The 11,327-nt window shown below is 34.2% G+C and overlaps 4 protein-coding genes across 5 annotated transcripts; 2 read left to right on the forward strand and 2 right to left on the reverse strand.

The window, feature by feature from the left end:
• Positions 1-152: 152 nt before the first annotated feature.
• LOC123309018 (NADH dehydrogenase [ubiquinone] 1 alpha subcomplex subunit 9, mitochondrial) lies at positions 153-1,792 on the forward strand. The gene is made up of 5 exons (XM_044891860.1): positions 153-315; positions 390-589; positions 643-1,070; positions 1,122-1,283; positions 1,345-1,792. Exons 1-5 carry the CDS (start codon positions 279-281, stop codon positions 1,700-1,702), a joined length of 1,185 nt encoding a protein of 394 aa, XP_044747795.1. The 5' UTR covers positions 153-278; the 3' UTR covers positions 1,703-1,792.
• Positions 1,793-1,928: 136 nt separating this feature from the next.
• Positions 1,929-6,164, reverse strand: LOC123309017. Of its 2 annotated transcripts, none has more exons than XM_044891858.1 (2): positions 6,004-6,164; positions 1,929-5,612 (listed from the first exon to the last, which is right to left on the reverse strand). In XM_044891858.1, the coding sequence occupies exon 2, from the start codon at positions 5,605-5,607 to the stop codon at positions 2,113-2,115; it is 3,495 nt and encodes a 1,164-aa protein (XP_044747793.1). In that variant the 5' UTR covers positions 5,608-5,612; positions 6,004-6,164; the 3' UTR covers positions 1,929-2,112. The 2 variants fall into 2 exon arrangements, with proteins under 2 accessions (XP_044747793.1, XP_044747794.1); XM_044891859.1 differs by having other exon boundaries at positions 1,929-5,623.
• A 121-nt stretch (positions 6,165-6,285) lies between these two features.
• Positions 6,286-7,543, forward strand: LOC123309019 (protein-L-isoaspartate(D-aspartate) O-methyltransferase). Its single transcript, XM_044891861.1, has 4 exons — positions 6,286-6,531; positions 6,591-6,846; positions 6,904-7,114; positions 7,186-7,543. The coding sequence occupies exons 1-4, from the start codon at positions 6,423-6,425 to the stop codon at positions 7,345-7,347; spliced, it is 738 nt and encodes a 245-aa protein (XP_044747796.1). The 5' UTR covers positions 6,286-6,422; the 3' UTR covers positions 7,348-7,543.
• A 114-nt stretch (positions 7,544-7,657) lies between these two features.
• On the reverse strand, positions 7,658-8,283 carry LOC123309020 (cyclin-dependent kinases regulatory subunit-like). The gene is made up of 2 exons (XM_044891862.1): positions 8,161-8,283; positions 7,658-8,100 (listed from the first exon to the last, which is right to left on the reverse strand). Exon 2 carries the CDS (start codon positions 8,055-8,057, stop codon positions 7,803-7,805), a length of 255 nt encoding a protein of 84 aa, XP_044747797.1. The 5' UTR covers positions 8,058-8,100; positions 8,161-8,283; the 3' UTR covers positions 7,658-7,802.
• Positions 8,284-11,327: the final 3,044 nt, after the last annotated feature.

An 11,327-nucleotide genomic window follows, 5' to 3' on the forward strand; every position in this document is an offset into this window, starting at 1 on the left:
CTCTCCTCCTTGAGTAGAAGAGTCTTGCCTTGCTTAAAATCTCTCTATAACAATAGACTTCGTTTAAATTAGTCACCACTTCAAATTAAAAGTATTTAAAAGTATGTGTTTTGGAGTTTTGTAGTAGACCGATCTAGAATCAGTTGTCACTCTTGACGTCTGCTGTCATCTGCCAGAGACAGTTGTCTGTCATCAGTGTCAACAAATTTATGAATTGGTTTAATATGTTCTGAGCTGAAGATTTTTAACAATTATAAGAAAAACATAATTTAAATAAAATGTCTTCTGTAACGATAATTGGCAGTCAGATATTAAGTACGTCCAGTTTCTTAAGCCCTCAAAAAATAACCTTGACAATTCAATACTCTCAAATTACATAATACTTTTAGAGCCTCGCTGTGGTGTTGTTGGCATAGCAGTGGTAAAAACAAGCAACTATAGTACAGATCCACAAACTTACAATTTATCAGCTTTGAAAAGGGGGACAGGCGGTAGATCTAGTTTCAATGGAATAGTAGCTACAGTATTTGGGTCCACTGGTTTCACAGGACGTTATGTTGTTAATAGATTGGGGAAAATCGGTACTCAGGTCAGCATTCAATCTTCTAGCTGAATAATATGTTTGAAGTTGCATATTTCCAGATGATCCTTCCCTATCGAGGGGATACATTGGATATTTTAAGGCTCAGAGTATCTGGAGATTTAGGTCAAATCTTCTTCACCCCCTACAATTTGAAGGATGAAGATTCGATAAGAAAAGCTGTAAAATATTCTAATGTTGTTGTGAACTTAGTTGGCAGGGATTGGGAAACTAGGAATTTCAAGTTTAATGATGTACATGTTGAGGGGGCGCGTAGATTAGCCAGAATTGCTAGAGAGTGTGGAGTAGATAGATTCATTCATATATCATCTTTGAATGCTTCTGACCATCCAGAAGGACACGTACTACCCAAGGGTTCTGAATTTTTAAGAAGTAAATTCGAAGGTGAAATCGCAGTTTTAGAAGAATTTCCTGATGCTACCATATTCAGACCGTCAGATATCTACGGTCAGGAAGACAGATTTTTAAGGTGATAAAAACTGTTTTTTCTAGATTATTATTTTCTATATTCTTTTTTAAGGTACTTTATTCACGGCTTAAGAAGGACTGATGAATTCATGCCTGTTTGGAAGAAGGGAGAAGCCACTATAAAGCAGCCTTGTTATATTGGCGATTTTGCAGCAGGAGTAGTGGCTGCAGTTAGAGACCCAGACACTAAAGGAAAAATTTATCAAGCTGTTGGGTAAGAATATTTATTTTGATACTACCTTTCCAAAACACACAAATTTCATATTTATTTTCAGACCTAGAAGGTATTACCTATCAGAGCTCTTGGACTGGTTCTTCAGAGTAATGAGAACAGAAAAATTTGTCAGATATCCATTGGAATACGACCCTCTGTTTTCGCTCAGAGTCAAGTTCTTTGAATTTGTGAGGCTGAACTATCCAGTTGCTAACTTACACTGGGATAGAATTGAAAGAGAATGCGTAACAGATGACGTTAAAAGAGATTTACCAACCTTGGAAGATTTAGGAGTGACATTAACTCCTATGGAAGATCAGATCGCTTATGAATTGAGGCCCTGGACTCATGGTATATATCATGGAGTGGACGCAGATGAACCAACACCTAGAGCAGAACCTCCAAAGGTAGTTGTGTGAATCGATTAGCAATAGGTATTGCTGATTTGTAAAAAACCTAATAATATGAATAAACCATGAAAAGTTCTCTGAATAAAGATTTTTAATGGCTATGGGTTTTTTTTTGGCATCAACAAGGACAAATATTTGTCTGTTTGTGGAAAATACCTGTGAAAGCTCCCGGTAAGTTGCCAATAGATTCTTTTCAAGTTGCTCAGAGTGGTTGATTTTAGCAATGAGAGAGCGGTCGAAATTAATTCAGAATATATTTTATTCAATCAAGAAAAAGCATATAAATCATTTCAAAAATTGTTAATCAATTAGTATAGAAATTTTGCACTTTGTTATCACATTTCGACACTTATCACTAATTTCACAGGTAAATATAGTGTATATAATAAAAACAAGAGGCTGAAATACCGCAAAACATATCAATGTAGATTGTTTATATATAAGTTAACGTTAAGAAGAACAGAATCATTTTCTGATTCTTTGAAAATTTCAATCAATTTTTGTTGAACTTCAATGCAGTAAACGTTCTCAGGATATTCCTTGGGCAATAAAGAAATAGCGAGTAACTTCAAATCGTCATCCCCAAGTTCTGTTAAATGGAAGGCGAGTTTATATAATTTCTCATTATTGCTTGAAGTACCAAAAATATTCTCGGGCAAAAGATAGGAGAGGGCATCTTTGAAACAATCAACCACACCAAAAATACCGAAATGATTCAAAAATCGCTTGTAAGTTTCAGCAACCTTCTTGATGAAATCTTCCAGATTGTGCACCTTCTTCAATTCTATCAATAACGTCAACCTGATGTAATTGTTGATATCTTCTACTGCTGAGAATATAGACACCCAATTTTGAAAAAAAGCCTCGAGTGTGGATAATTTTAACTTTGAATGATCATAAAATATATCCGACACAAAGTTATCCACATAAGGTCGACTTTTGAGGGATATTTTGAATTCTGGATTGAGTATGTAATTTGTCTTGAATTCCCTTATAATGTTGCAAACGTCAGTGAGTAAAGATTCTGTCTGCGTAGAATACTTCAAACAGTTCAGGGTAAACAATCTAACTGTTCGATCACTTTTACTGCCAAACTTCAGAAACTCCTCTTTGATGAATCGGGAACAAAATTCATATGGTAGTTCCTTGAACATTTCAGAAGTTATCGATTCAATTATAGATTCCTTGAACTCGAAAACATTTTGTCCCTGTTTTTCCTTCTCATCCAGAAGTTTCCAAATAAAATCCAAGTATGTGAGTCTATACTCCTTCGGAATCTTTTTCAAGTCACAACTATCCTTAAATGCGTTAGATTCTAAGATATCCAAAGATTTCATTTGGGATTGCAGTAAGATCCAAAATCTTTCAGATTTGTTAACAAGGAAATATTTGAACGTTTTCCAAAATATATGTTCCAAAGCGGACTGATTTTTTTCAACTTCAGTCATTGTTTGAATTAGAGTATAAACAATCTCTACAGGTGAAACCGAACAAGCTAACTTCACAGCATGCTTTCGAACTGAAACAGCCCGATCAGAAAGCACCTTAAGATGTTCGAGTAAATATTTCTCTGGAGAATGTTGAAAATAGTAATATAAAGGAGGCAAAGCCTCATGCAGAGTGTCACCGGCACAAAATTGCACCACATGCGGCAAAATGGTGAAAGAATCATTATACTTCGCATATTCTAATAATTTCATTGATAAATGATGATTATTTACTTGAACTTCATCGTCTACATCCAACATTTCATTTCTGTAGGTTGACATAAATTTTATATATTCCTCCGGTTCGATGAGAATTGCTAGTCCTATTCCAAGATTTCCTCGCAACTTGAGTTGAGTAGTGCTAATTAAATAATCAATAACCATTCTCACTAACGAAATATGATCATAATGTTTTACTAAGCGCCAAACGGTTACTGAATCACATAAGTAATTGTTCTCCATGCCCAAAATGAATTTATCGAATTGTTCAACTAGTTTCATTGGTTTTCTTCTCAAGTAATACTCGATAACATCGATATCAAATTTCTCCAACATATTTCCCCAAAAAATCTCTTCAAGTTCAGCCAGAAATTCCATATCTTCACAGGGTATCTTACATTTTATAAAGTTATTCAAGTAATTAGAATTCTTTGAATAACTTCGACAAGGTTTTTTCAATTGTATCTTGATTGCCTCTCTTATTTCTGGATATAGTAGATAGTTTATAGTACTCTTGGCATTTTCTTTGTTCCAAGCAAGCACAGTCTCGAAGACTTTAAAATGATAATCTACTTTTTCTTTTTCCTTGGAAAATAAGGAAGGCAATAACTGCATGAATTTCTCCAATAAAAATTTTTGCAGTGTTGGAACATCATTAAGTAAAGCCCAGCAAGTTGAGAAAGATTTGAATATGTCCAATAGATAAGTCTCAAAAAACAGTTCACTGATAACAGACATTTCTACATCATTTTTGTATAAAAACTTAATGCGCAACATAAATATTTCCCCTGTCCCCCAGAAATATTCATTTTTCACTTTGTTCCATTTTATCATTTCAAGGATGAAATTCCAATGTTCTTCGTTAAGTTCGGTTAAATCGAAACAACTTTTCAATTCAGATAGAAATGAAGATCTTATTGACTCATCGTCATTTTTGTGTCTGAAATTGAAGTATTCTTGTACTTTAAGCAGAGCATCAAGATCATTGTTTATTTTACATGTTTTTATCAATGCTATAATCAGATTTTCCCTAGTTCTCACTCCATCAGCTGCACTTATTTTCTTCTTGAGAATTGGGACTGATTTTTCAATGCCATAATATTTTGGAAGTGTATAGTCTTCTTTAGAATCCTGCATCTTCAATTCTAGCAGAGACTCCCTCATTTCGATATTATCTGTTTTTTCTAATAATTCATCGTTGATCAACTCAGGATGCTGAGACAAAGATGTGGCATACATTTTCTGTAATCCTTGTTGTAGAACTTCTACATATTTCCTCTTAGGACAGTACTTCATAAAAGCTAAACATTTATAAAGTTGGAAGTCGGAGAAGGAAGATGGCCATGTTGAGAAAAAGAAGTTTTCAAAATTGGATCCTAAACTCTTCATCAACGTTCTTCTGTGAACTCTTTCATAAATTTGGGAAGCCTCCTTGATTACATAAGGCATTTGCGTCTTCAAAATTTTCTTTGTTAATCTTTTACCTATTTTCGAACAATCTCTAGCAGTGAAAACTTCAAAGAAAATATTCAAATCTGATCCAGCAATAATATTGAACGCTTTAGAGTGATAGTCATAAAAATCAAAAATTTTGGTATTCCTATTCATACTGATTAATTGTTGAAAGCAGGCTTTTTTATTCTTATGAAGAAAAATTACTTGCTTGTTAGAGAATTTGATAATATCACCACGAGAAATCGCATTCATTATTTTTTCCAAACTGCATCCAGCTAAGATATACTGTGCATTTGCTGCCCCATATTTGTGTAAAATATTATCATACAATTTATCAATCTTTTGCTCATCTCTAGTATAATAGATGACATTTTTGATAAATCTCACTCTTGTAACATAAGATAACTGAGGAAACATTTCATCAATGATCCATTCAATAGACGAATTTTCCAATAAATTTGTGAAAAACCATGAGTGCTTCCAGAGACATTTGATTAGTTTTTCATTTCCTCCAAAGAAAAGTGTCAAAAGTTCTTTCTCACACTTAAAATAAATTAGAATATCGACAAACATCTTGTGCTCCAAATAACTTGTAGGATCCAAATGTTCAATTAAAAGCTCAATTTCTCTCGTAGTAGGAATGGGGTCTCCATATTGTCTGAGAATTTGGAATAATTCTTTTTTTCTATCCCCTAGAGTTATACCATTAAAATTATGAAAACCTTGAAGGATGTTGGTAATTGCAGTCGACATATTAACTGTAAAAAGCCTTAATTAAGATAGAATCATCTCATTCACCATACTTAAATGAAAATTTGAGAGACGATTCTATAATCTGATGAACATATAGATTAAGGATATGGGGACAAGAGAAGGAAATCAGAAATCAAGAATAACTACTATCAGAGACAACCTACTAAAGAGATATCTAACCGAGAAGGGTCATGGAAATAAATGGAAGGGGACAAATTGGAAATAAAGCGAAAGGGTATTGCAGATTAGGCCGATGGGAGAATGTATAAAGAAATCTGAGAAGAAAGATAGTATGGTGTGAACTGTGGGGGTACGAAGAGAATATATGACAAAGAAGTTGTCTCTGATATGAACCTTTTTTATTCGAAGTACGTTTATATTCAGATTCCAACTCACCTCGATCAGGTTGTCTCTGCCTCTATATAATTCTAAGAATTAATAATAATACTCCAGTTGGTTTTGATAAAGATTATAATCTTTGAGTATCATGAATGATATCCGAAAATTTTAGGTTATCACAGATTGAAGAATAATTATAAGAAGTAATGTTTCTAGTATAATTTTGCTTCTAAAATCATTATTTATATAAAGTCTATAAACAAGGCTAGAATCTGAAACTGCATTCAGTTTCCAACAAAAAAACGAAAAAAAAATCCTCACGATCTATGTTAAGTAGCTCGATTATCACCTAATCCATAGAGAAGACTAATGATACTTCAACAAGGAAATAGTAAACAAGAAACCAAAGTAAAAAATTCGAATTTACTGCAGAAACCTAAATTTATTATGAGGTCAATATAGGGGACAAGCCGTATATGCGAAAATTGTTGTTCACTGTTGCCTTCCTAGTATTATCATTAATTGCAGTCATGGCTTGGAGATCCCATGGAAAGACTAATGTGGAAATGGTTAGGAACTTGAGAGGTGAATAACTGATGAAAAAATTCAATAGGCATCAGAGTAAATCACATTTCATGTTATAGCAAATGGCATCATAAAAAGTGACCAAGTGGAAAATGCAATGCTCTCAGTCGATCGTTGTCATTATTCAAAAAACAATGCTTACATGGATGCCCCACAGAGTATTGGATATGGGGTTACCATTAGTGCACCTCATATGCATGCTCATGCATTGGAGCTATTAAAACATCAGTTGATTAATGGTACAAGAGCCTTAGATGTGGGTTCTGGTAGTGGTTATCTAACTGCATGTATGGCTCTCATGTTGGGTGATAAAGGGTGAGACTTTTTTTGTAAGGCTAGGATGTTGGTTCAATAGGATCTTCATTTCTGCAGTGTTGCTGTGGGAATAGATCACATTTCAGAATTAGTTGAAATGTCTAGACTGAACATCATGAAGGATAACCCACAGTTACTTGAATCGGAAAGAGTTAAACTTGTTACTGGGGATGGAAGGAAGGGATATCCTGAAATGGCTCCATATGATGCAATTCATGTAGGAGCTGCGGCACCTACACTTCCCGAAGATTTAGTTTCTCAGCTGAAGGTTGGTATTCCTTCACGTCTAAGCTTATTCATTGGTTAATAGTTGAAGTAATTAAAAAAAATTGTTTGTAGGTTGGTGGCAGATTGATTATTCCTGTAGGACCATCAGGGGGTGATCAACAATTGGAGCAAATAGATAAGTTGGAAGATGGTTCAATATCAAGGAAAATTTTGATGGGAGTTGTCTATGTACCCCTTACTGATAAATCTAGGCAATGGCCCCGCATAAATTGACTTGTAACAACTTTGGTTTTATTTTTGTTACTTATTCTTATGTTGAAACTGCAAAAAATTGTTGTGAATTGACTGTACCCAGACTTGTAGAGTGTGTAATGTTTATTTAAATTTTATTAGTTTCATCTAGTTTGATTCAGGTTTGTTCTATTTTTGTTTTATAAATATGCTTGGAAAAAAAGGTTTTTTTAATGGATATTGAAATTTATAATTATTATTCTGTTAGATTCCATGAGTGTCCAGTTGAATTTCTGCAATATTTTAAAACCCTTTGTGATTAGAACACCTAATGCCAAAAATTAACTTAACACTAGAACCAATTCTATATTACCAAGGGTATATGCAACAATGAAGAAAATCAAATTAACTGTGAATTCTGGCTTATTTAAAAGAATTTGCACAGAAAAAGTGTTCGTTTCATCATAATACAACTCATAAGATGGTGAATAATTTGTTCAAGATGGATCACGGTTATGATTGTTAGGTTGACTGATTTTCCTTCGGAACAACAGGACATGAGGTTCTGGTGTATGTAGCATATAATGTACCCAGTTGGGACTTTGTTGGACTCCAAGATTCCTCCATTCTGTTTCTGTCATTAAGTGTGGTCTTGGAACCAATTTGGCTAAATCTGGTGGTAGTATTACATGTCTATATTCATAATTGTCATCAAAATACTTTTCTGAATACTGAATGGTTTCAACAGGCATTACTACATTTGTTTACTCCAGTTTATTTCAAACTCATGAAACCCTAATGAAAAATTATACTACAATTAATGAAAGAGCAATGATATTTACTTTTCGTACTCACAATTTGTGCAACTTATTTTTTTTTACGGTAATATCGAAGATTAATTCTGGAAATTTTCTTCTTTTCATAGGTTATCTATTCAACATAGAAGTCAAACATAACCAAATTGAATTCTCAGACCACAGAATCAAGGAAAAGTTTCATAGAAATACCGAACGATTAAATCGTTGCACAGAATAAAATGTCATGAAATTTTCCGCCAATTTTTAAAACGTATTTTCGTTTGAAAACCTTCACTTGAAACGATGTGCAAAGAATCGTTTTAAAACCTTGTTGTTTTATGTATTTTTATCGTACCTATTCAAACTTGGTAGACTTTGAAAACTGAACTGTAAAAGCATGCATTTAAAATTCCTCCACCATTTTTCAAAACCCTCCAGCTTCCGATCGTAAGAAGATATGATATAGCTAGTTATTACCGCATAATTACGGATGACTCAACGAAATGAAAATATTTTTCACTTTCATGATTAGAAATCGAGCCGCGATAAAAGTTCCGTCCTGCGGAATGTTAAATATGTATTTCCTCCAGATCACAGGTCCCCCTCAGGCGCGGATACCTGACGTTCCTCATCTCTAGACTCACGACATCCTCTATCATAATGCATTTCACTTTTTCAATAATCGAGAAAAAAGTTGCTCCCAAGTTTGAGTTATTCCCTTCTCTTTTCCGCGATGCATAAATGCCATAGAGAAAGGGATGTCTCTGATAAATGCCATTCGAAGGTGGATAACCCCTTCTTGACAAGATAAATGAAAAATTCGAGGAAAAAACAAGAATGTCACAAATATTTGGACCATCAACGGTCTAATTTTGTATTGCATATTCAAATAGGTAGAAATTCCTTCTGTTAATTTGTCAAATTTGATTTCTCATATAAATCCAGCATAATTTTCTGTAATAGTTTTCGACTAGGTATAATTTTTTTTGGAATCTATAGGGGTAGAGTTCAATACCCTATATTTCAAAATTTAAATTCTCTTACAAAACTTGGTTCTAACGCGAAGGATTTTGTATATAGATACACCATATTGTTTATGGTTGTATGGTAATTACATCATTTTGTGGACAAATGTACAGGGTGGGCATTTCTTAGCTCTTTTGCAGAGAAACAAAAAATGGTGAAAACCGTAGCTTCCTACGATTCTTCGTTTTTGACTTATTTCAGCGAAAAACGAGTTGACGATTTCAAACAGTTCTTATAACTTTTTTGTCTTTGAAGTTACAGATCTGAAACTTGAACCTTCTTAGGCACTTTTAGTCGCCTAATGATTCCAAATGAAAATTTTGAGCTCGTCAGTGAATTCTGCGTAAAAAAGTGCCTCCTGAAGTTTCAAGTTTCAGATCTGTAGCTTCAAAGACAAAAAAGTTATGAGAACTTTTCGAAATCGTCAAAATCTCAGTTTTTGCTAATAACTCGAAAACGAAGAATCGTAGGAGGCAACGGTTTTCACCACTCTTTGTTTCAAGGAAAAAGAGCTCGGAAATGTGTCATCTGTTCTCTTCTTGTTCTTATATAGTTCTCGAGATCCCCTAAGTAGCCAATGAATTTTGCCCACCCTGTACTTTAGATGCAGGGGACGAATGTCCTTCACTCAATTTCCAAAAGTTCCATCATATGAGAGCATGATTCAAGTGGTTTTTCTAATACTCGAAAGGAACCACATTCATGTCGAAATTTCATATTTTTTTCAATCGAATATGGATGATTTTCGAAAATATTACATGATAAACAGGGTTCCCCTTCAGAGCCAGGTAGTCTGATGTAATGAAAATATTCAACTACAGCCCTTAAACATGAGGGTGTTCAGAGGGCTATCAAAATTACAAGTGGGTGGTGTAGCCATTGTATAAAGACCATATGATATGTCTTTATACAACGGTGTAGCTTTAGAAAGAACCTACACACAGCCATAAGTGAAATACAATTTGGACCCCTGATGTACTGTAGGTTCGGGTGACTTGGGACGATTGTTGAATTCAACTTGTCATATTTTCAAAACGGTGAAAAAGAGGTTCGAATATGCTTATAATGACTTAGACTAGGTATTAATTAGGATATACATATACCATGCTTCAGAATTCGGATATAAATTTTGAAAAAAATAAAATCCTACTAGTCCTAAGTCACCCACCGATTTGGGAGGCTTGGGACACAAGTTAAAATCTATTGATTTCTCAACTCTCAGATGAAATAAGTGACTTGGCACGGTGTATGTATAGTTTTGAAAAATTAGAATTTGTGATTACATAGTTGAAATTCGGCAAGGAAATTAAATGATGAACCCCTATTACAGCGAAAGTAAATATATTGCAACTCAAATCAAATGTAAAAAAACTAAACAAAACAAGAGAACTTTGATTTCTTTCATTCTCTGATTTCTTTGTAAAAATAACGTAAATAATAATATCCTGCGAAAAATCGGCATATTTCCTGCTGCCAATGCGTCTATCTAATCTATTCGGCATTGTCCCAAGTCACCCTATGAAACAACAAAATAAATGAATGAGATCCGTGTTGCCGTTTGATTTGCAAACAACCTTGTTTCATGACATATCTAATATATCAATATCCCATGTATCCAGAAAAAAAAATACACATGCACAAAGTGAAACACATGTACAGAACTAGAAAGTATAAGGGCCATAAAAAACGCGCTTTTACTCTCCTGAACTCGTTAAATTTTCCTGTCAATTCAAAAGCTCTGGTCACGGCAAACTGAACAGGAATTTATTGTTAAACTAACCGATAAGACGCTACACAATCATATAAGTTTGTCCCTTCACTCATAAATGGTAAGAAACAAAGAAATCTGCAAGGGGGATATAATTGTCCCAAGTTACAGGACTGTCCCAAGTCACCCGAATCTACCGGCAATGAGTTGTACCATGCTCCTGGTTTTGTCAGGGTGAATTGGCTGCTGTAGCTTTGAGTGTTCTCAACAGATAGAAATATCAGTGAAGGGAAAAGTGGACCCTCAAGAGCTTCAATTGGAGATTCATTCACAGAAAGGACACTTTCTATAAAAGCGATAAATCTCAGCTTAGGTCCTCATCAGAATTACCCAACAATTTCTACGTCCCAATGGAACTGATTTATCGAACCATCAACCTTCTTTGTCGCTCCTCTTTAACACCATATGAAAAGCAGCATATGATCAAGTGT

This window comes from Coccinella septempunctata, chromosome 3 (genome assembly GCF_907165205.1).
Source record: "Coccinella septempunctata chromosome 3, icCocSept1.1, whole genome shotgun sequence".
Taxonomy (NCBI): Eukaryota; Metazoa; Arthropoda; class Insecta; order Coleoptera; family Coccinellidae; genus Coccinella; species Coccinella septempunctata.